Source organism: Nilaparvata lugens, chromosome 6 (genome assembly GCF_014356525.2).
Source record: "Nilaparvata lugens isolate BPH chromosome 6, ASM1435652v1, whole genome shotgun sequence".
NCBI lineage: Eukaryota > Metazoa > Arthropoda > Insecta > Hemiptera > Delphacidae > Nilaparvata > Nilaparvata lugens.
This window is the reverse complement of record NC_052509.1, coordinates 41,753,108-41,774,635: the sequence shown is the minus strand read 5'-3', so window position 1 is coordinate 41,774,635 and position 21,528 is coordinate 41,753,108. Positions and strand designations below refer to the sequence as shown.

The following is a 21,528-nucleotide window of genomic DNA, read 5'->3' as shown; positions in this document are numbered from 1 at the left end:
TATTTACACAAAAATCAGAAAAGAATACAGATAAAACAAATTCTCATTCAAAATACTCGCCAACAATGTCAACAGTTGATTGGGATGTCTCGGATGGCTGAGCCGACAAGGGCGCGAGCTAGCAGAAAGAATCGTACCTAAGTTCCTTTCATCAAGCTAACACCAGGATACAGGAATTCAGACTTACGTACAACTCAAATTACCAAGAAATGCTCAAAATGAACTGAGAAATATCCATAAAAATAACATAGACAACATAGAATATTCGTTGTAGTATACTAATGTTTTTTTACAAGAATATCGAACGGGCACACACACACACACACACACACACACACACACACACACACACACACACACACACACACAATGACATGGCTCAATTTATGGCACATGATCAATGCATCAAATTTCCACAAAAGCTAGGGAGATAAAATAATTATGATCTACTCATCTATACTTCAAGAGCTTGTTATAGTAGCAGAAATTGTTTCTGAATTGGACTGAATTGGTCTAATTACATGGAGATCAATCCATCAAAAGATACAATGTCATGACGATACAAGAGCTTTTAGCTGGAATATAGTTCAAAACTTGTTTTGTATACAAGAAAATGATATCGACCTTATGAAAGACAAGATAGGTAGTTCTTCCTCAGATTCTCACTGAATCGCTTCATGCAAAAAGGGCTTCAGTCATAAAAATGGCCAAATTGAGTTAAGAGCAGAATTATGTCTTTAGATGGTGGTTTCATCGTTCTATGCAAAAAGGAATTCAGTCTGACTGCTCTAACGTTGTCAAATCAGTTACCTACGTATAATATTCTATGCAGAAAGGGCTTCAGTCCCGGACTGAAGCCCTTTATGCACAGAGTGACGAAAATTTTTCCGATCAGCTGACTGAATCGTATATTGTGATTCAGCTGCTCTGCATTACTTATTCATTCGCGGTTTTTGCGTTGAGGTTAGAAGCTGTTGTTTTGAGTACCGTTCAAGTAATTATTGATTTATATTATTATTATTGAAGAAATTATTTTTAATTCATTATGGTTAGTAGTAGCGACGAAGACAATGACAATGAATCCAACATTGTTTTTGGAAAGAGGAAAAGGCACGAAGAAACGTATAGAAGAAACGTGAACAAACTGGCTAGGAACAGCGGTGCTGAGTATAAGAACTACAAAGGAAAAACTGTACATGCAAAACAATCAGGACCTCCATGCAAGTAAGAAAAATTAAAATTAACTTAATTGAATAAGATATAGTCATTTTTACAATCTTGGATTTCTTGATCCATCAAAGACTCCAATGTCAACAAAAACTTTTCACACTCATATTAACACAATAAACTGTCTGTGATGAAATATGTCATGCAGACATTGAATAATAATTTTCTCATTCAATGGTGTGTTCAATAGAAGTTTATCTTACCGGTAGTGAATTCTGCTTTGTTAAATAATTTATTATTAAAAGGTACATCCTTTGTTAAACTTGTTCCTGAGCTTAATATCACCATTCTACCTGGTCTACCCATACCTTGTACTTACTGGTACTCTACCATTACTATTCTTTCTAGCCTAATGTACATGATTATCAGTATTTAAAATTTACTAAATTTTAGTATTGTATAAATCCAGCTTTACCTACCTAGCCTACCTACCTTATCTAATTTGAAACATTTTATTTTTGTTTCAGTTGCAAGAGACACAAGTGCTTTGATGGAATACAGGAGTTGGACAGAATCGACATACTACAACGTATTTTGAACCTACCTTCTAAAAATGAGCAAGATTTATTCATTCAAAGCTTGATTGAAATTCATGATGTGAAGCAACGACGTCCACGGAAGGATGATAGTGCACGTACTGTTGATAAGATGTATACCTACTTTGTTATGGTTGGTAACCAAAGGACTCCGGTATGTTACAAAGCTTTTTTATCATTACTATCAATTAGTGATAAGCGAGTGAAAAGACTGAGATCACTGGCCAAAGAAGGAAAAAATCCATTAGACAAAAGGGGAAAGGCACCTAGTGTTAACAGAATGAGTATTGAAAACCAAGAAAAAATTAGAAGCCATATTCAGAGTTTTCCAACTAAGCTTAGTCATTATGCTGGTAGGGCCACAGAGTATTTGGATGCAAGACTCAGTATTAAAACTATGTACGATCTATTGGTTGCCAAACACCCAGGAATTTGTAGTCCAGCATATTTTTATGAGTTTTTTCACGAAAACTTTAACCTTAGGTTTGGAAGACCCCAGATTGACACCTGTTCCACATGTGAAGAGCTTAGCATTAAGCTTAAGAACCCACACTTGAATGATGCAGCTAAGAGAGTTGCAACTGCAGAATTAATGGTACATAAAAGACGAGCAAAGAAGTTTTACAACAAAATCCAAGAAGAAGCCATGAACCCTAAAAATGAATCACATGTACTTTCCATATGCATGGATTTCATGCAAAATCTCAGCATTCCTCAAATTCCTGTCCAGCAAACTTTTTACCTGCGACAGATTACAGTAAATGTTTTTTCAATCCACAACATAAAACAAAGGACAGCAAAAGTTTATGTTTATCATGAGGGTGAGGCCAATAAGACCCCTAATGAGGTTTGCTCGTTTCTCTATGAATATCTGAAAGAGGTACCATCAGAAGTAACAGAGTTAAGACTTTTTGCAGACAACTGTGGGGGTCAAAATAAAAATCACACATTGACCAGATTTTTGTTGATGCTCACAGATACAGGTCGTTTTGAAAAAGTCACCATGTTCTTTCCAGTAAGGGGCCACTCGTTTTTGCCCTGTGATAGGGATTTTGCCACAATTAAACGGCATGTTAAAAAGTATGACAGAATTTACACTGTTGGTGAAATTCGAAATCTTATTGAAAGTAGCAGCACTAAGCTTGGTAACAATCCAAAATTTGTAGTAAAGGAAGTTGAAAGTAGTGATATTCTGAACTTCAAAGCCTTGTGGCCTACCTATTATAAAAAAAGTTGCATCTCACAAGAAACAAACAAAAAAAGCGTTCCAAAAGCAAATAAAATTCATTTTGAGATAAGCAGCTACAGACAAATGACTTTCAACAAAAATAAGCAAGGTATAATATATGCCTCGAAAATGATTGATAGTATTGTGAGTCACTCGTTTAAGATGTGTAAGGATGCGAATGCGAAGCCAACTTTGCCACCAGCTGCAGCTTATCAAAGTAATATTCCAATCAAAACAGCAAAGCTGAACGACGTCAGGCATCTCCTACCATATATTCCCCAAGAACATCTTGAGTTCTACAAAAGCATCATGGACTGGCCTACAGTAGAAGGAATCGATCCAGAAATACAAGATGATTGAAATTTAATTTGAAAAAATTAAAAACTTTAAAGTTTTTTATTTACTTTTTTCCACATGAGCTGATCATTAAAACTTACTGTTAAAAAATTCTCAACTGTATTGTTTTTAGTCAAAAATCCTTTTTTGTTCATAATATACTGCTTTCCAGTGGCAAAATATGTTGAATTTTGCAATATATAGTCACTTGAGTGTGAAAAAAAGTGTTATAAAGGTGAATTTACATGCAACAAGAGCTTTGCATAGGGTTATGTGCAAAAAGGGCTTCAGTCAACCAACAAAAAAAATTTTTTACTCAATAATTATAAAAAAATTATTGAATTTCTTTATAAAAATTCAATATTGAAAATATCTCCCTTCAAATAAAATAAATATGTGTTTTCAATTTCTCTGTGTTTTTGAGTGAGACAGTTTTTCTTGTTTTTCTCAAAACCATGATCACTTGACTGAAGCCCTTTTTGCATGAAGCGATTCACTTATCCTATCATTCCCAATCATCATTCCATTACTGGCGGGGTTTCTGAGATGCCTTACAAGCTTTTTCGTTGAGATATCAGACACGGCAAACAGCTCTTTGGAGGAATTTGGAATTCCGGCTCTTTTCTCAAGAGAAATAATATCACGTTCAAGAGCAACGCGAGATTTATCAAGAGAAATAATGTTGTAGGAGGATCATCTCTTGTTTCGCTGACATGACTGGTTGGCTGCTAGTATATCAAGAGTGAGTCGAAAAGCTGTTATAATATTTTGCTTTTGAATTATGATTCCTTATTACAATTTTTAAAAAGAACTCTTTATCAAATGGTATTCAATCTCTATTCACAATACACAAAGCTTTATTCAATTAAATATTTATTTGTATATCTAGAGTGAAAAGTACTGTCTTTCTCTCTGAGGGGAAAATTTGAAGCCCGTGGCGAAGCCGAGGGCAACAATTTTCCTAAGGGAAATAAAACATTTTTCACTCGTGATATACACAATATTTTTCCTCCACCTACATTTTTATAAAAACTGCAAATATAATAATTTTTAAAAACGTACTTGACTGAACAATGTGTTACACCATAATCTAAAAGTAAAACAGCTGGTCTGGCTTGTAATCACAATTCTCCATCAATGAGGAATATTCGTTGACTGATATTTTGAATAACATGGGTTAATTTTTTTTCACATTTCTTTAGTATAGTGATAATTTGAGCATACATACAAAAATTGCATATCTTGATCAAATGTCTGGTTGAGGTATTGAATTTAGTTGGTTTAATGACTACTCTATATATGCCTCCTCATCTGCTGAACTTAGATCTTCCAACCTATTTCAAATGTACGTTTTTAAAATAGAAATGCTTCCCATGTTATTTGAATAGAGTTACTTTTTCGCTCTGGGGAGTTTTCCTGTTTTTTCCTCCCGAGAGCAAAAAAGTGACACTTTAGTTTATGTTCCAGGGAGTAAAGTGAGCACTTTAAAAGTAACTCCATTTGAATAATATGGGAAGCATTTCCATTTTTAAAAAGGTACATTTGAAATAGGTTGGAAGATCTAAGTTCAGATGAGGAAACATATATAGAGTAGTCATTAAACCAACTAAACTCAATACCTCAACCAGACATTTGATCAAGATATGAAATTCATGTTTGTATGCTAAAATTATCACTATACTAAAGAAATGTAAAAAAAATTATCTCATGCTATTCAAAATACCAGCCAACAAATATTCTTCATTGACTAATCAAATTTGAAACAGGAACATCATCATAGTTGTAGTTGTGGCGGCCATTGTTGTTACAACTTTTGCCGACAGATAGCGCATAGCGTTATCGTTGGAGAACTGTGATTACAAGCCAGTCCAGCTGTTCACTTTTTAGATTATGTTGTTACACCTTGTTTGGTCGCTTACGTTTTTAAAAATTATTATATTTGCAGTTTTCATAAAAATGTAGGTGGAGGAAAAATGTTGTGTATATCACGAGTGAAAAATGTTTTTTCTTCCTGAGGAAAAACAGTACTTTTCACTTTAGATATACAAAAACTATTCAATCAGTGTTTTTATCCATGAGAAATATCAAAACTCAATTTTTTTGCAACGAAATTAGCATTGGACGCAAGTATCCAACATAGATTGGGAACATCTATCAATTTCCTTGAGAATCATAACAAATATAATAATAATTTTTATTTCCATTCAGATGTGTAAAAAAGAACAAAAAAAACAAAATGATATAAAATAATATTGCTTACACTGTCTCAATAGTTGAGTGATACAAAAGTCTGTACATAGTTAATGTCATGAAAAAGAAAAAACAAAATATCACTTCTACACACACAAACATCAGAAAGGAAATAATTCGGTACTCCCGAGGCAAAGGCCTATATGGGAGTCCCAGCATAAAAACTAACCCAGAAACACACTTATCATTTTTATATGAACAAAAATATAATAATAAACTGAGGTTAACTTATGTATTATTTACATTAAAATATTGAATGTTTGATTCAATTTGTTATTTTGTGGTAACAGTGCTTGGTCGGGCTACAACTAATCTTGTTTGTCAATATTATTCAGGATCAGTCCTTTACTTAGATTATACACTATTGGAATCAACTGTAGATTTCGGAGTCAAAGAAAATTTTCTTAACAAATTCATTTCTATCAGGATTCAAGTTAATTTGTTGAAGAAGACTTCAACATCATTCGTTTCCAGTAACCAGACTTTTAATTCAACCTTGAAGCTTACCATATTATTCAGCTGTCTCAGTTCTAAGGGTAACATGTTATACACTCTTGGTGAGATGTATAGGTAGTGTCTTCCATAGATTTCTTTATAGGGTCTGGGTGGAATCCAGTTTCCTGTCTATCTCAAGCTATAAGTGCTACTAGCTGGATTAAGTTTCCCACTTACAATGAAAAGATCATCAACACTTTATAGAAATATAAATATCTTAGTGGGAGAAAACCCCATTCTTTGAATAAGGGTGATGAACTTGTTATAAGGTGCTTCTTAGCTAAGGTCCTCATGACATATTTATGTCCTACAATAAGTGGTTTGATAGTGGAATAGTATGCACCACCCCATACTGCGATTCCATATTGTAATCTGCTTTCTTTCAGCGAATAATATAGAGAGCACAAAATATATTCAGGAAAGAGATAGCGGATGTGATATAACTTCCGACATATTGAATTGAGGTGATTTTTCAATTTATTAATATGCTGACACCAAGTGAGGCTTGAGTCCATAACTATTCCAAGGTATTTGGTTTGTTTTACTTCAGTTATGGAATTGCATTTAGAATTTATGTAGGGATATTTGCAAGGAGCAGTATGCAATGAAATACACAAATTAGGTCCAGCAGCGTCTTTAACATTGGATTGCAGCTCATAAACTATTATGTTGGACTTTCCTGTATCTAGTTCCAAGGAATTTAATTGAAACCATGAGCTTAAAGATTGTAAATCTTCCGTGAAGATTTGTAAAGCACAGTAGCTCAGCGCGGTATCATCGGCAAATGCAGTTATGGCTCCATGGAGGTCACTGTTGCACAAGTCATTAATATAAACAAGAAATAACTCAGGGGAAAGTCCTGATCCCTGAGGTACACCGCAAGTAATAGACATCTTCTCACTAAGGGCTTCGCCAATTTTAACTTGTTGAGTTCTATTCCCCAGAAAACTTTTGAACCAGACGTTGCACGCACACCCCTCACTCCTGCACTGCACAATTTAGTGATTAATATATCATGTTTAACCGTATCAAACGCTTTTCGTATGTCAAGGAAGAGGCTAGCACACTTCTTGTTCTCATTTATGCCATTGTAAATTTTGGAAGTTAGTTTCAGCATAGCATCTTCAGTATTGCGCCCTTTTTGGAAACCAAACTGGTTCTTACTATAGAAACATTGTTTTGTTAAAAAATTACCAACCTGTGATACAAACTTGTTTTCCCAGGATTTTAGCAAACACAGATGATAGTGCTATCGGTCTGTAATTGCTTGGGGTTTCTCTATCACCATTTTTAAAAATTGGAACAATTATGGCATTTTTTAGTTGATTGGGATATTTTCCTGAGGTCATACTAAGATTAAATGGATAACTTAGGATGGAGGGTATTTTTTCAATCACATCTTTTATCAAATCTATTCTCGAATTGTCAAAGCAAGGAGCCTTTCTCGACTTTATAGATTTTACAATATTTTCAACTTCATGGCTTGCTTGATACAGGCATGAAAACATAGATGAGAATGAGTGACTGTAATTCAGTGTGATTCAATGAAACAGTGATTCCACTGTTCTGGATTTTAGCAAAAGGATTGAAATTATATTTCAATTGGGAATACCGGATAAAAATATGATCAATGCAAGAGCAAGAGTTGAATGAAACACGTGTTTGTTCATTTACATGGGAGTTGAAGCCAAAGCTTGCCATGATACATCTATATTCATCGGTTTGGAAATCGGAGTTAAGTAGGTCAATGTTCACATCGCCAGTGACAATGATAGTCTCGTCTCCTAGTGTTTCCGACGTGGCTTTTATTTCATCACAGAAAGAAGAAAGTAGCGATTGATATTGAATGAATTCTGCAATCAGAGTGATTGTCGTATTATTGATGACTAGGCTCACTTTCAGAGCGTCAGCGGAGACCAGCGCTATCTTATCGGCTGATGCTTCAAAATTATCTCTAACATAAACTGCAACGCCACCTGATCTGTAGCTGTCATTACAATTCAAAAAGCAATTATATCCTTCTATAGGGTATTGACCTCTTTCTTCGCTGTATATCCAAGTTTCCGTTAATACTATACAAATCGGTTTTATTGGGTATTTTTCTAGCTCATTGGTGAATAAGTCGAGATTTACCTGCATGCTTCTTATATTTTGAGTTGAACAGAGAAATGTATTTTCATTAATCATGCTTGGCATTTGGCTGGAGTACTGAAGAGAATGCAAAGCCCATATAAATATTTACATATTAGCTTCGTATAGTTATTAGATTTTTCAACCAAAATCACAATGAGGATATTAATATTTGCATCATGTATTTGAAAGGCTTGAAGTTCTAAAATATACGTCTACTAATTCTACGAATTCTACTACTACTCCAAATACTTGTAATAAGTCTACAAATTTATTCAATGAAGAAATAATTTAAATGTTTTGATACTTATTTAAGTCATATGAAATGAAAAGAAAAGAATCTAGTTACAATGTGTAGACTAACAAGAGAGACAAGATGGATTTTTTTTCAATATCAAATTCTTCACTCTATGAAAAAATATGATGAATAACATGAATTTGAGTAACTTACATACTCGTACATAAGATTCCATACGAATACTTGAAAGTTGATAATACGTTTCTACTTCTGCTCAGTCTCTTCTAATACCGGTACTTCCTTATTTGATTTTGTGTGTGTGTGTGTGTTTGTGTGTGTGTGTTTGTGTGTGTGTGTGTCCGTAATATTCTTGAGAAAAATGGCGGATAATGACTAATAAACCATGTTTTTACATTTTTTTCGAAAACGGCTTTAACAATTCTCTTCAAATTCATACCATGGATAGCTATTCATGAGCCCTATCAACTGACTTGAGTCTCATTTCTGAGGTAATTACAGAAGCTCCATAATATTTTTGAGAAAAATGGCAGATAGTTACTAAAAAACCATGTTTTTCACGATTTTCTCAAAAATGACTTGACCGATATTTTTCAAATTCATACCCCGTATAGATATTTATCAGCTCTAACAACTAGCATTAGACTTTTCCCTGAGAAACAAATGGGGGGTACACCCCATCCTTTGAGAAATGGACCTTGTAACCTCCTTCTCGTCCATGAGGTAGGTAGGTAGAGCAGTTTATAAAAAGAACACATAGTCGATATGCTGTCTGTAGAACAGCGGTTTTGACAACTTTAAAAACAAATAATCAAATTTCACAATTTACACAAAGGAAAAAGTACTCTGAAAACAATTATATATATACACATATACACAGTAGTCTGATCGTAGTTTCAAATATGTTGCCGCCAATCGTCATTATGTTATTCCCCTAGATAATTATTCTCGTTTAAGAATAAGGCTTACAGTTCAATGAGCAAGGAAAGTTGTGTGAGTGTACTACACCAGATTTTTTATACTTACAGGCCTACTGTACCCCAAACTCACATTTATATCGTTTTCCCCGTATCTACTAGTAGCAAATAATGAAGATTGAGAGCGAATGTACCGGTACATGTCTGTATTTGTGACCTGCTATGTATTTCCTGAGCTTTGACCATCAATGAAAGTTTATTAAAGACCATATAATTCAATTTTCTGTGTCCGCAATACTGCCGACACTCAAATGGAACTACTGTTGCAGTTACAGGTAGCCCAGTAAATTTCCTTTGGAATCACGTCACCGTGTTTAGGTGGTTTTCACTACAATCTGAGACGTGCTCTTTGCTCTCCATTGACTTGCCAAGCCAGCAAAGCATCCACGTAGAGGCGACAAAAGCAGAAAATGCCCGCCTGCAAGCAGCAAGAAGCGGATAAAGCATAAATCTCCCCCCGCCGTCACACAGCCTCCAGGCCAAGTGACATTCATCTTCCTTCCGGATGAAATTCATTGTTGCAAGTGCGTGCGAACATACCGAAACACTATTCATGGCCGAAAAGATTATATTCATCAGTGTATCAGATGGAGTACAATGCCTCACTCTCATATTATATTCGATTTGGTAAAAGCCTAAGAATTCTCAAACCCTACTTACAAACGTCATCGTATTTTTCTCATGCAGGAATACATATGAAATGCCTGACAGATATTAATAGGATGAGAAATGACTAAATCACTAAATGTATCGTTACTGAATTTTAAATTCAAGGACGTGCTATTCAAATGGAAGCAAATAAATGTATGTCAAAGGAATGGATAAATTACTTTATTGAAAGGGATTTGATTGATCCAGTAATGTCAATTTAGCTTTAGGAAGGGAAGGTTCACAGTGGATGCTCTTCAAAAAGTGGCGAGGAGGGTACTGCAGTCATTCGAGCAGGGAAGCTTCACTCAAGCCACCTTCTGTGACTTGAGTCGAGCTTTCGAGTGTGTAGATTCGGGGATTCTGCTTGACAAGTTGAGTTATTATGGAGCTGGGCACACTACCCTTGAGCTTATGAGGTCGTACCTAACGAACCGTACGCAATTGTTAACTGAAAGCAGTGATAATAATAAGTCTTCATTGTTAAATATAGAATCAGGCGTGCAACAAGGCTCGATACTTGGTACTTTTCTTTCTATTGTCATGCTAAATGATCTGCTTGCCTACATAGGGTCTGATACGGTGCTCTACACAGATGACACTACATTCTTGCACACCAATAATGATTTGAGAGGCCTTATCCAAGAGACGGAACGAGCATCTCTCTGGTTCAGGGCGAATGGCTTTGTATTGAATACAGATAAGACAGAAAGAATCTATTTCAATTTGAGATACGGAGCTCCTTGCAACTCATCTTGTATAAAATTTTTAGGTGTTCATTCAGATCCAAAACTCACTTGGGAGACTCATGTCGAACTCGCGCTTCGCGCTCGGTAGGGGGCTTCGCCACCTAAACCCCCAGTAGGGTGGGTTAGCAGCCTCCGCGCTTCGCGCTCCAGCTGGGAGGCGGGCTACGCTGCCCAGTCGTCTTTTATGACTGTATAGTGTTGGGTAGCAGCCTCCGCGCATCGCGCTCCAGCTGGGGGGCGGGCTTCGCCCGCCCAATCGCCTTTTATAACTGTACGAGGGAGGGCAGGTTAATAAGATTAGGGTTGTTGGGAAGGTATGGAGGTTTTCCCGTAGCCTCCAGTGTAGTATGCAACAGATTTAGTGTTCAGTTTTCACAGTGAACTCATAGTTTTGGCTGAGAATTTTTGGTATTTAGGAAAACTCCAAATTTTCGATGAAAACTCAATTTTCCGGGTCGCCATTTGAATTTGGTTGTAATTTAGCTATGGATTTACACTTAAATTGGCGAGCTGAACAAAAAAGCTTGAAATGAATATTTTGTGGGAAACAAATTTAAATGTGTCCTAAATATTTGGGGGAGCACAGGGGTAGCGGGAGGCGAAATTTAGAAGGTCTGGAGGTTTCCCCGTAGCCTCCAGTGTAGTATGCAACAGATTTGGTGTTCAGTTTTCACAGTGAACTCATATTTTTGGCTGAGAATTTTTAGTATTTGGGAAAACTCCAAATTTTCGATGAAAACTCAATTTTCCGGGTCGCCATTTGAATTTGGTTGGTATTTAGCTATGGCTCTACACTTAACTTGGCGAGCTGAACAAAAAAGCTTGTAATACATTTTTTGTGGGAAACAAAATTTAAATGTGTCCCAAATATTTGGGGGAGCACAGGTGTGGCGGGGGGCAACATTTGGAAGGTCTGGAGGTTTTCCCGTAGCCTCCAGTGTAGTATGCAACAGATTTGGTGTTCAGTTTTCACAGTGAACTCATTGTTTTGGCTGAGAATTATTGGTATTTGAGAAAACTTCAAATATTCGATGAAAACTCGAATTTCTGGGTCACCATTTGAATTTGATCGAAATCGAACTATGGATATAGGCTTATCTCCGGGAGCTTAACAAAAAAGCTTCCATCGAATTTTCTGTGCAAGGCTTATTTAAATGTGTCAAAAAAAAATTGGGAGCCAGGGGGGTAAAATTTTCGTGATTTGGAGGTTTTCTCATAGCCTTCAGTGTGTTCTCTAACTGATTTCGAGGTTGGTTCTCCGATACAATCAGCCGTATTGGCTGAGAATTTTTCGTAATTTTTTGTCTTTTGCAGCTTTAATGTAATAATATATGTTAGCACTAAGCTGTGTAGAATGATCTATCTGCTGAGAAGCCTTGCTGATACGGTGCCCAAAATATATTTAAGGACAGCATACTTTTTTTTCTTTCACAATCTCAAGTCTTATGGTATCTTCTATGGGGAAATTTAGCGCACATTAACGATTTTATCCTGCTACAAAAGAAAGCCTTGCGAATAATCACGGAATCACCTTATTTAGAATACTGTAGGCCTTTATTCATAAATAATAAAATTCTGTCAGTAATAAATCAGTACATATATTCTGTTTTGTTATACACTAAGAAGAATCTGCATCGTTTTCAATTAATAAATTCTATTCACTCTGTTAATACCAGAAACAATAGACAGATTCAACACCAAAGATTGTCTAAAACTTTAAACAGTTTTGAAGCAGTTAGGCAAAAGGTGTATAATAAGTTAACGCTACACCTCCAACAAACACCCCTGAAATTGTTCAAATTGGAGTTGCACGATTGGCAGGCAAACAATCCTTTTTATGAATTAAGTGAATTTTACGAGAGCAGAATCAGTATACCTTAATTCTTATTTGTTAGCACGTATGAACTAGCTGCTTAATTTTGTAATGTTGTCTTTGTTATTTTTAATATTTGAAAATGTAATCTAAATAGCAATGTAGTAGTAACAGTGTCTGTTAATGTGTGACTCTCTATTTCATGTTCTATTTGTGTGATTTTGTCTTGTGCTTTTTGGCTGGCTGACAATAAAATAGTATTCATTTATTAAGTATTAGTAAGATCATTTCTTCGTAATTTGATGAGATTTTGATCTCATGAATTTAACAAAGGAATTTAAAGTTTTTGTGGATCTCATCCTATGCATTCCTCGATTGAGTTTTTCATATCACATTTTCACCACCATCTTTCTCATGTTTTCATGTAATATGAATCTTAAATGTGAATGAGAAATTAATTCTCTTATGAGTTCTTACCCATGTTATTCAAAGATATTGCAATTAATATAATTTACTCTGACGAGTTAGCGAGCTTTGATCAATCAATAGATGATATTCAAGAAATACAATATACTATTTTCTCTCTTGAAATCATTCATATTTCAGGGTACATGATAATCTTTGTACAGATTAGGTAGTAGTTCATCGATGAATGTCGTACAAAATACGTAGAGCATTGAAAGGCACAGGACATACAACATAACCAAAACGTAAAGTAGATGAGAGTAGTAGTAGTCCAATACGAAATACCTCGTATTTAGCATTCATCGTATATTAAAATCACAAGCTTCTGTTGAGAGGTTCATTTTGTAACAAGAATCAATTATCAGGTTGTAAATGATTACCGTGAAGGAAGCAGTTTGCTCCGTGGTCGCGCTGATAAGCTATCTCTTACATAAGGACTCAAGCGCCTGCTAGTCCCAATGTAGGAGTTACAGTTACTGTACAAAGATAGTAACTGTAATAGGGGTGACTACTTGAAGAGCCGACTCCTCTGAAAATCATTTATGAGTCGAAAAATCGTTTCGAACCCCATCATGGGCTGTAGTTCCACTCATCTATCATCATTAGCCTGGAGCATTATGCAGATGGCTTAGTACACAAACATTGTATGTCCAACAATGATAGTTTTGAGAAAACGCAAGTTGAAAATTTTGTTTTTTTTTTTGAAAGTGTAATGCCATTTTCATTTAAAATTGACTCAACCGATGATGTGTCAGTTATAACAATTGATAATCTGTGAAGAAGATGACAGATCTCTCAATTCTTGGAATAAGATAAATAAAAAACTAGAACCACTTAATAAAAAGTATGTATGGACATACAACATTTGAATCACAATGATGCAAAAGTTTTGAGGATGCAGATATTGTATGTCCACAACATCTTCTGAAATTTTAAGTAGTTCTTCAGATCAAAAGGTTGTTTTAAACTATTAAATAAAACGAAAATTCAATGATAATCATAAGGTTATTCTAATGAAAAGATAAAAATATTATCCATGTCCTTAATTTATTTAAGGTGTGAATAAAAATACAAATACATACACGTTCATTAAAATTAATGAACCATTATTTCAGTCACCTTCAGTCAACTCTTCTTCTATCCAAAGTGCAGTATCTCTTGTTGTTTTTTTGGGAATTATTGACTCATAAAAATGTGTGTAGTCTCTTGGAATAATGCCGTTTTCAACCAGACTTAACAAATCTTTTTTTTTGCCTCAGATATTGGAAGTTTGTTTTTGTACTTGGGCGCCAGCTTCACAGCATTCCAATTTTGCAATTTCAAACTTCTACCTTTCATTTTTAAAACATCAACTGCTCGAAATTCTGTTTCAGACAGGCTGTATTTATATAGATAAACTATCTATATATATTAGAAATATGATGGGTTGGGGTGGTGCATATACAGTTCTAATTTAAGAACATTAAATGTTCTAAAACCAGTAAAAACAATACAAAATTTAATATTAAAAATTATTCTGAAAAAGAATAGAATGTATTCAACAAGATTGGCTTTTTTGGAATTTTCAGTTCTACCGATTAGACAGATATACCTGAAACACATCATATTATATTATAAGAAGCTATCACTTTTTCATTTCATTAATAGAACGGATTGTGCTATTACAAGACGGGAGTAGTCAGGTCTGGTTACTGTTCCTAGGTTATTGACTACTGCTGGTCAGCGTAGCTTCATATATTTATCTCCATTATTTTTTAATATTCTTCCAAGTAATTTGAGAGGTTAACTCGCCCAAAAAAACTTTGGACTACATTTGAAAAAGTATCTGGTTAGCTCTCATGGCTGGGATAGTGCCGAGAATTTCTGGATTACATTAGTATACTTATTATTCCAATTGAATAGATTTCATTTTGTACCACATCTTATATCATGTTATACACTGGTCTAGGCAATATCAGGTCATTATTATAATTTATTATAATTTACAAATTTTGTTGCATCTAACACATATTGTATGTAAATATATTGATCTATTATAGCATCACTGATTTATCTTGTTTATTGAAAGGATTTGATTTTAGTTGTTAATGTATATACTGTAATGTTAATTAATAATAAGTAAGTAGTCAAAGTACGGCTGCTCCTTCCCCAAGCTCGAGCTTGCTCTTTTGGGGAAGTGGTTCCTTATGTTTATTTGTATTTCCTATTGATTCATTTTGTTGTTATATTTCTAAATTGTGAATTATTGTAATGCTTTTTCAAGGAATAAATAAATAAAAAAAAAAAAAAAATATTATATAGATAAACTGGATGGTGAATGGTTTGCTCTTCTCGAATCGCATCCATTTAATTTTCAACCATGAGACTTTCTGGCCATCATTGTCAATTTTTGAGTTGGTCAGAATTTCATCAGAAAGTTTCTGTAGATTATGAAAACTGTCATTATTGAGTGTTTTGACAGTGTATGGTCGTGGCTCTCTGCGTGCCATTTCAATCAGCATTGCCCATTCCCGAGTAGTGTACACGCATTTATGTTTTTTTGCACGCTCTATTGTAGCATGCATAGAGTCAGCTAAAAGGTAGGAGTGTCCACTCACCATGAATTTCATATCAAATACTTCTATGTTTTCGAATTTATTCACAGCATACAACAAAGCTGTAGCAGTGAATTTGTTTCTGTTTTGGCCTCCACAAGTATCGGAATAGCTTGTCACTTTCCTAATACTCTGTGGCAAATTTTTTAGATATTCTAGGAGACAAGTTCCTACTTCTGATGCCCCTTTACATCCCTTGATCTCATACCATACATAGCAGTATCCATCTCCATTGAAAGTGTCATAAATTGTGAAATTGAAGACTATAGTTGAAGACTATAGACAGATAGTTTTCTCTTATAATAAATTTAGAATGAGCTAGCATATCCAAAAATAGGTATAGATATCCTCAGACCTATTTCACTTGGGGGTCATACTCAAGCTCTATTGATGTCTGACATATCTCAACAGACAGAGGTCAATGATCTAAGTTGTTCTTTTACATTTTTTATCTGCAATGTCATACAAGCATTTCCAAAGTTCGTCGGAATTTGTAACAATAGTTGACAAATCATTTGCACTACAATAATGTAGATGTCTGCTGTCTAGTATATCTAGCAGTTCGAAAATCTCAGATAAAATTGGAAAGTGTACATTTTCTGTTTTTGTTAATGCTAAATCAACATCATTGCCTTGGAATCCTGTTGAAAATTTAATATTCTTTGCAATTGAATCAAATTCATTAAATGAAATTGACATCAAGAGCCGAGTTAATTTTTTGAATTCAGCAAAGCTAAAACACTGCATGTCCTTGATTGCTATGAACTATAATTGATAAGGCACGAGGTGCACTTAGCTGTAACAGATGTCTGTGAGGGGGGCGTATCTCGCTTCTAAAAAAATTAATTCCAGCTCGCGTGCTAACAGCAAAATGAGGTGGGCGTAACTTTTTCAATACGTGCTTGCTCAATCAAGTCTAGACTGAAACTAAACCAAAATGCACAAGGAAATATCTGAATGAAAAATTTGTTTTCAACATAGAAAAAGTTTATTTACACATTTCACTACAACAATACATAATTTCATCTTCAATTCTAATTAGCTTATCTATAGACAAATTATGAGGACGATGATAACATAGATAGTCTCTTATGTCATTTAAATTAATCGTGCTTAGAAAAATGTCTTTCAATTGTTTCACCAAACTATAATTTTCACGAGATGATTTCTTAATAGCAATTTCGCATTCATCATACCAATCAATACAGTTTTTTAAGCTCACTTCCAACTCGTTGTCGGCAGCTAACCACTTTGTCGGATCCATGTTGTTGAGCGAATGAAGAAAACTATGTGTAGGCAGGAACTATTATAGAGTAATTAAGCGGTCTTTCTTCATTAATTGTCGACACACAACATGTACGTGCTTTAAGCAGTCTCAATGCATGCATGCAATAAACACACTGAATCTCTTTTCCATTGTAGAAGAATCCATAACGAGCAAAGTTTCTTTTCTGTGAATTCGTGTACATCGGCGCCATTTTCATACTTTGCATTCGATTGTTTTCGCACAAGAAATTATTTTTTAGATACATATTTTTAAACAACAAAGAATTATAATGTTGAGCACTGAACAAAGAACACCGGGCATCTGGTCTATTTTTATGAATGTTACACACAGCATAACACCATGAACTAGTGAAAAAGCTGAAATCGGGTTTTGGAAAATCCTCAGGTATACATTGAACGTTAGTATGTAATCTTCTTAAAAACTTTGCTTTCTCAGTTCCTTTTGTGAAAATTTTCTCATAACCTGCAAGGTAATCACGTATTAATGAGTCACTGTATTCTAAATCTCCATCTTCCCATTTTATTTTATGATAGTGACATTCTAACCATGTTACATCATTATACAATTTTGCACTCAATTCTGTCTTTGCGAATGGTGATTTGAAATGGAAGACAATATAATTATTAAACTGATCAATTATGGCAAGTTCTTTCACAATAATTTGATTACAATCTTGTTTAAACCAGTGAAGATCAACAGTAGCAATTTTCGCACTCGCTTGCTTGTCCACTTCTTTCTCTTCGGCGGGCTCATTGAATCCTTCATCTTTCTCCCTCCCCTCCTCTTCTCGTTTCTCCTCCTCCACCTGCAGCGGCTTCAGGATCGGTGTAGCGCAAGTTGGTTCATAATAGAAACTATCAGAATCAAGATCGCACTGAATACCAATAGAGCGAGTTTGTGGCTTGTCCAAAATATCAGAACACAAAGAATTGGACATGTTAGCTGTTCAAAGGTGAAACTGATAATGAACCAAATTTGTCAGAGTGCACACCTTATATAGCCGGTGTGCTCTATCAATAAAATTACTGAACTTCTTTCACCATGCTCGTCAGAGGTGTGTACTCCATCACACGATTGCTAATTAAAACGCAATAGGCAGAAGTATTTGCAGGTACTGCACTATTAAATTCCATTTCAATACGAACATCTGTCGATGATTTCAAATGACTTGCTTGGTGCGAACAATCTACAACAATCAGCGGTGTTGATTCACAAAACGTTTTAAAGTCAATTTCTGTTCCGAGTTCGCTATTGATTGAATGATTATAATACGAGGGCGCGAAATCCAGGAACATGCGGTATAATACCTCCTTTTTACCTAGCAGATTTTCATATGTATAATACTCGCTGTTCAAATATGCTTTAACATTGTAAATACCGCAGCTATCGAAATTAGATATTGATTTTTTAATTTTATTCTTATGATCAGTTTGAAATGCAATTATAACGTATTTTGGCTATCAAAACTCGATGTGGTGTGAACTGCCCAAGAATGGTTAAGTGAATTTTGCAAATTTGGTAATTCACAGATTTCCCAATGTCGGAAACCTGATTTCAGTGGAGTGTCAGCATGGAGCAGTCTCAAAAATTTCAGTCTTACATGATCTTCTAAAGTTATGTAGGGCATTCTCCATTGTAGTTTTGTAATTTTCACACTAATGTTTGTTCCACTTGCCGACTCAACACAATTTAGATCTGTCGGCGACCTCAATAAGACGAGTTCCTGTTTCAAATTTAAAATTATTCTTTGAAAATCTTCAAAAAACGGGAGGATTAATTTGAGCGGTACACAGAAAGTGAATTTATTATCTGTTAGCTCATATCCTGCTCTGTCAAAACCAGCCAAGTGATATGTGTTTTTATCGAGCGTATTCTTCACTAGAATAGCTTCAATTGTGGATGTTAATCCAATCAATCTTGATTTAGAAATTTGCTGACCTGCTAATTCATATCGTATTTCATCAAAAAGGTTGCCGATTACGTTACTGCTTAATTTATAGTCTGCTGCAACTGGTGCATCGGCTGGGTCTGTTCCCGGTTTTGTACAGTTAACTGTTCCCTCAATAAATATGAATGATTTGCAAGGTAAAGAATAGACATCTACAGAATTTATACCAATACGTGCCTCGTCAGAGTTTTTTATTTCCTGTCCCAAATAAACTGTATGAGTGTGAAATTGGAATTTGGTTATATCATTATAAAACTGAAGGTCTGTCTCCACATCCAGAATTCCACTAATTGCTGCCTCTCCTAACATTCCGCCAATCAACTATAAAACCCAACTTTTCTAATATTCTCACGCTTTTAGCCGACAAAGCACGTTTGTTTTTAGGTGTTGATGCTCTCACGTTCGTCTCTCTAATGACATCACGTGTACATGTCTTATTTGAACGTGGATTGAAAACAAGATAACCCATTACTTTTCACGTATGTGTAACCTAATTGTAATTGTATCTCCACGGAAATCAATAAACGATCCGTTCTGGTCCATTACCTTTACATTAATAGTTTGAATTTGATGCGTATTCAAAGGTACATAAATAATTGGAGAGGGTACTTCATTTATTAAATAGCCGCTAGGAACCTTTGGTAAAAATTTGTAGATTATATGTTTTTGTTTTCCGTCAGAGTAACTACCACATGCTAAATTACACTCGAGTACAATACTACCAATGCTTGTTATGTTAACCAAATGCTGAGAATAATGCCATTTATTTGGCTGCAAAACAACATTAATAAAACCAAGTATCTTTCCAATTGAATCAGTACGTGTTAAATCAATGGGTTTATCAGAATGAATTTCAATCTTCATAGTATTTACGTTTGGGCAAATAATAAGTTTATTCTTCTTCTCATCAATATTCAATTTATTCTTTGAAGATTTTATAATATCCTCAACTTCATATGCGCCCATATCCAGCTCAATTAATCTATCGCCATATTTGAAGCTGGAATTTGTTCCTTTGTTAATGTTTGCAATACTATTGTAACTACAAAAATTAATCAATCCAATTTCCCATTCACGATTTTTATCCAATTCTATAATTTCTTGTAAATGTTCATAGAGGTTACTTGTGTTAGATCTTAATGTAATAACAACCATCTTGTGTGTGTGCGTTCAGCACAAACACTTAATTACAACTGATTTGCAAGAAACAATAATGTAAGATGACCGCAAAAATCGCTATTTAATGGTTGCATGTGCTCTACATTATAAAATATATTTACTCCAATTTCTTTTTTCCAATATTTGTCCAATTCATATGGCGGTTGTGAATTTCCAATTGGATCAAAATACCAAACATTGGAACTGACTTTTTTATATGCAACCCAATGTGTACCATCCTTGCTTTCCCTTGCTAAATCACAATGGCATTCTCGTTTTTTAGAATTTTTTTTGGGTAATGCATCTAGCATATATATCCCTCTTAAACGAATCTGTAATAATTTCGACCAATCAATCAAATCATAATTCCTCAATTCTCCTTCAATATTCATGTCTTTTACTTCTTCCTAATCTTCTTTGTCTTCTTCCTACTCTTCTTTGTTGTTGTTCTACGTTTCTTAAGTTGAGGGAATAAACTCACACCATATGATGATGGGGGTGGGGGTGGAATTAAAATTCTGCCCCCACTAATACTAGGAAAAGGCTTCAAAAAATACCCTTTTCCTGCAATATGCTTTTTCAACTGAGCTATAGCTTTGCATCTAATATCATTACTATAACTTCTCCCCTCATTCTTCTTCTTCTTCTTCTTTCTCAAAGAACCACCTAAGTAATTTTTAGCTTTCATCACGTTTGTAACTAGGTAGCTAGTATCCGGCAAGGGGAGTTTTCAGATTTTTAAAAATCTCCCACGCCGTGTTCACTAGTGCTCTGTCAGCTTTCGATCGATTTGCATTATCACTATTTTGTGAATATGCTATATCGTGTGCCTTACAAGCCTGGTCAAGTTTGTTAATTCCCGGGTCACCTCTTGCTAATCGCTTTTCAAGTTTGGTGCCAGGGCCACAATACTGGTAGCCAGGGGCTATTGGGATCTCCACAGGTGTAATATTGATCAATTTATTTAAAATAGTTGAAGTAATACCTGTAGCAGCACCCGCCGCCCCCTTAAGTACTCTGGCAGCAGAGCTTAAGATACCTCTGCCTCGTTTCCTTGGAGTTTGCTTTCTCCTACATACCATTTTTCATTACCTTTCAACTCAATGGTTGAACATTAACTAAAGTTAATTAATTAATCATTACACTAACTTAATCTAAAAGAAAATTAAATTTTCCATCAATTTAGAAATGAATTCACCTTTCAAATCGAATTCACCTTTTCAGATTTGCTATTTGAAAAGAATTTTCAAATAGCAAATTTGAAAAGGCAAACACAATTTGAAAGGAGAAAGTGTTCCGCCCATACAGATATGAGCGCATGCTAAAATAGATGTGAGGGAGCAATGCCCGACCTTTCACAACAAGGAAGTCGGCCTTGACTGAGTAAGCGACTGCCTGATGTGTCTGATGCTCGCCCTTGTGCGTGCGTG

The 21,528-nt window shown here is 35.0% G+C and overlaps 2 protein-coding genes across 2 annotated transcripts in view; one reads left to right on the top strand and one right to left on the bottom strand.

The window, feature by feature from the left end:
* Positions 1-21,528, bottom strand: part of LOC111049588 — a 267,778-nt gene that overhangs the window by 81,975 nt on the left and 164,275 nt on the right. The gene's annotated exons all lie outside the window — the stretch shown is intronic.
* LOC111043693 lies at positions 672-3,823 on the top strand. The gene is made up of 2 exons (XM_039430822.1): positions 672-1,224; positions 1,695-3,823. Exons 1-2 carry the CDS (start codon positions 1,046-1,048, stop codon positions 3,349-3,351), a joined length of 1,836 nt encoding a protein of 611 aa, XP_039286756.1. The 5' UTR covers positions 672-1,045; the 3' UTR covers positions 3,352-3,823.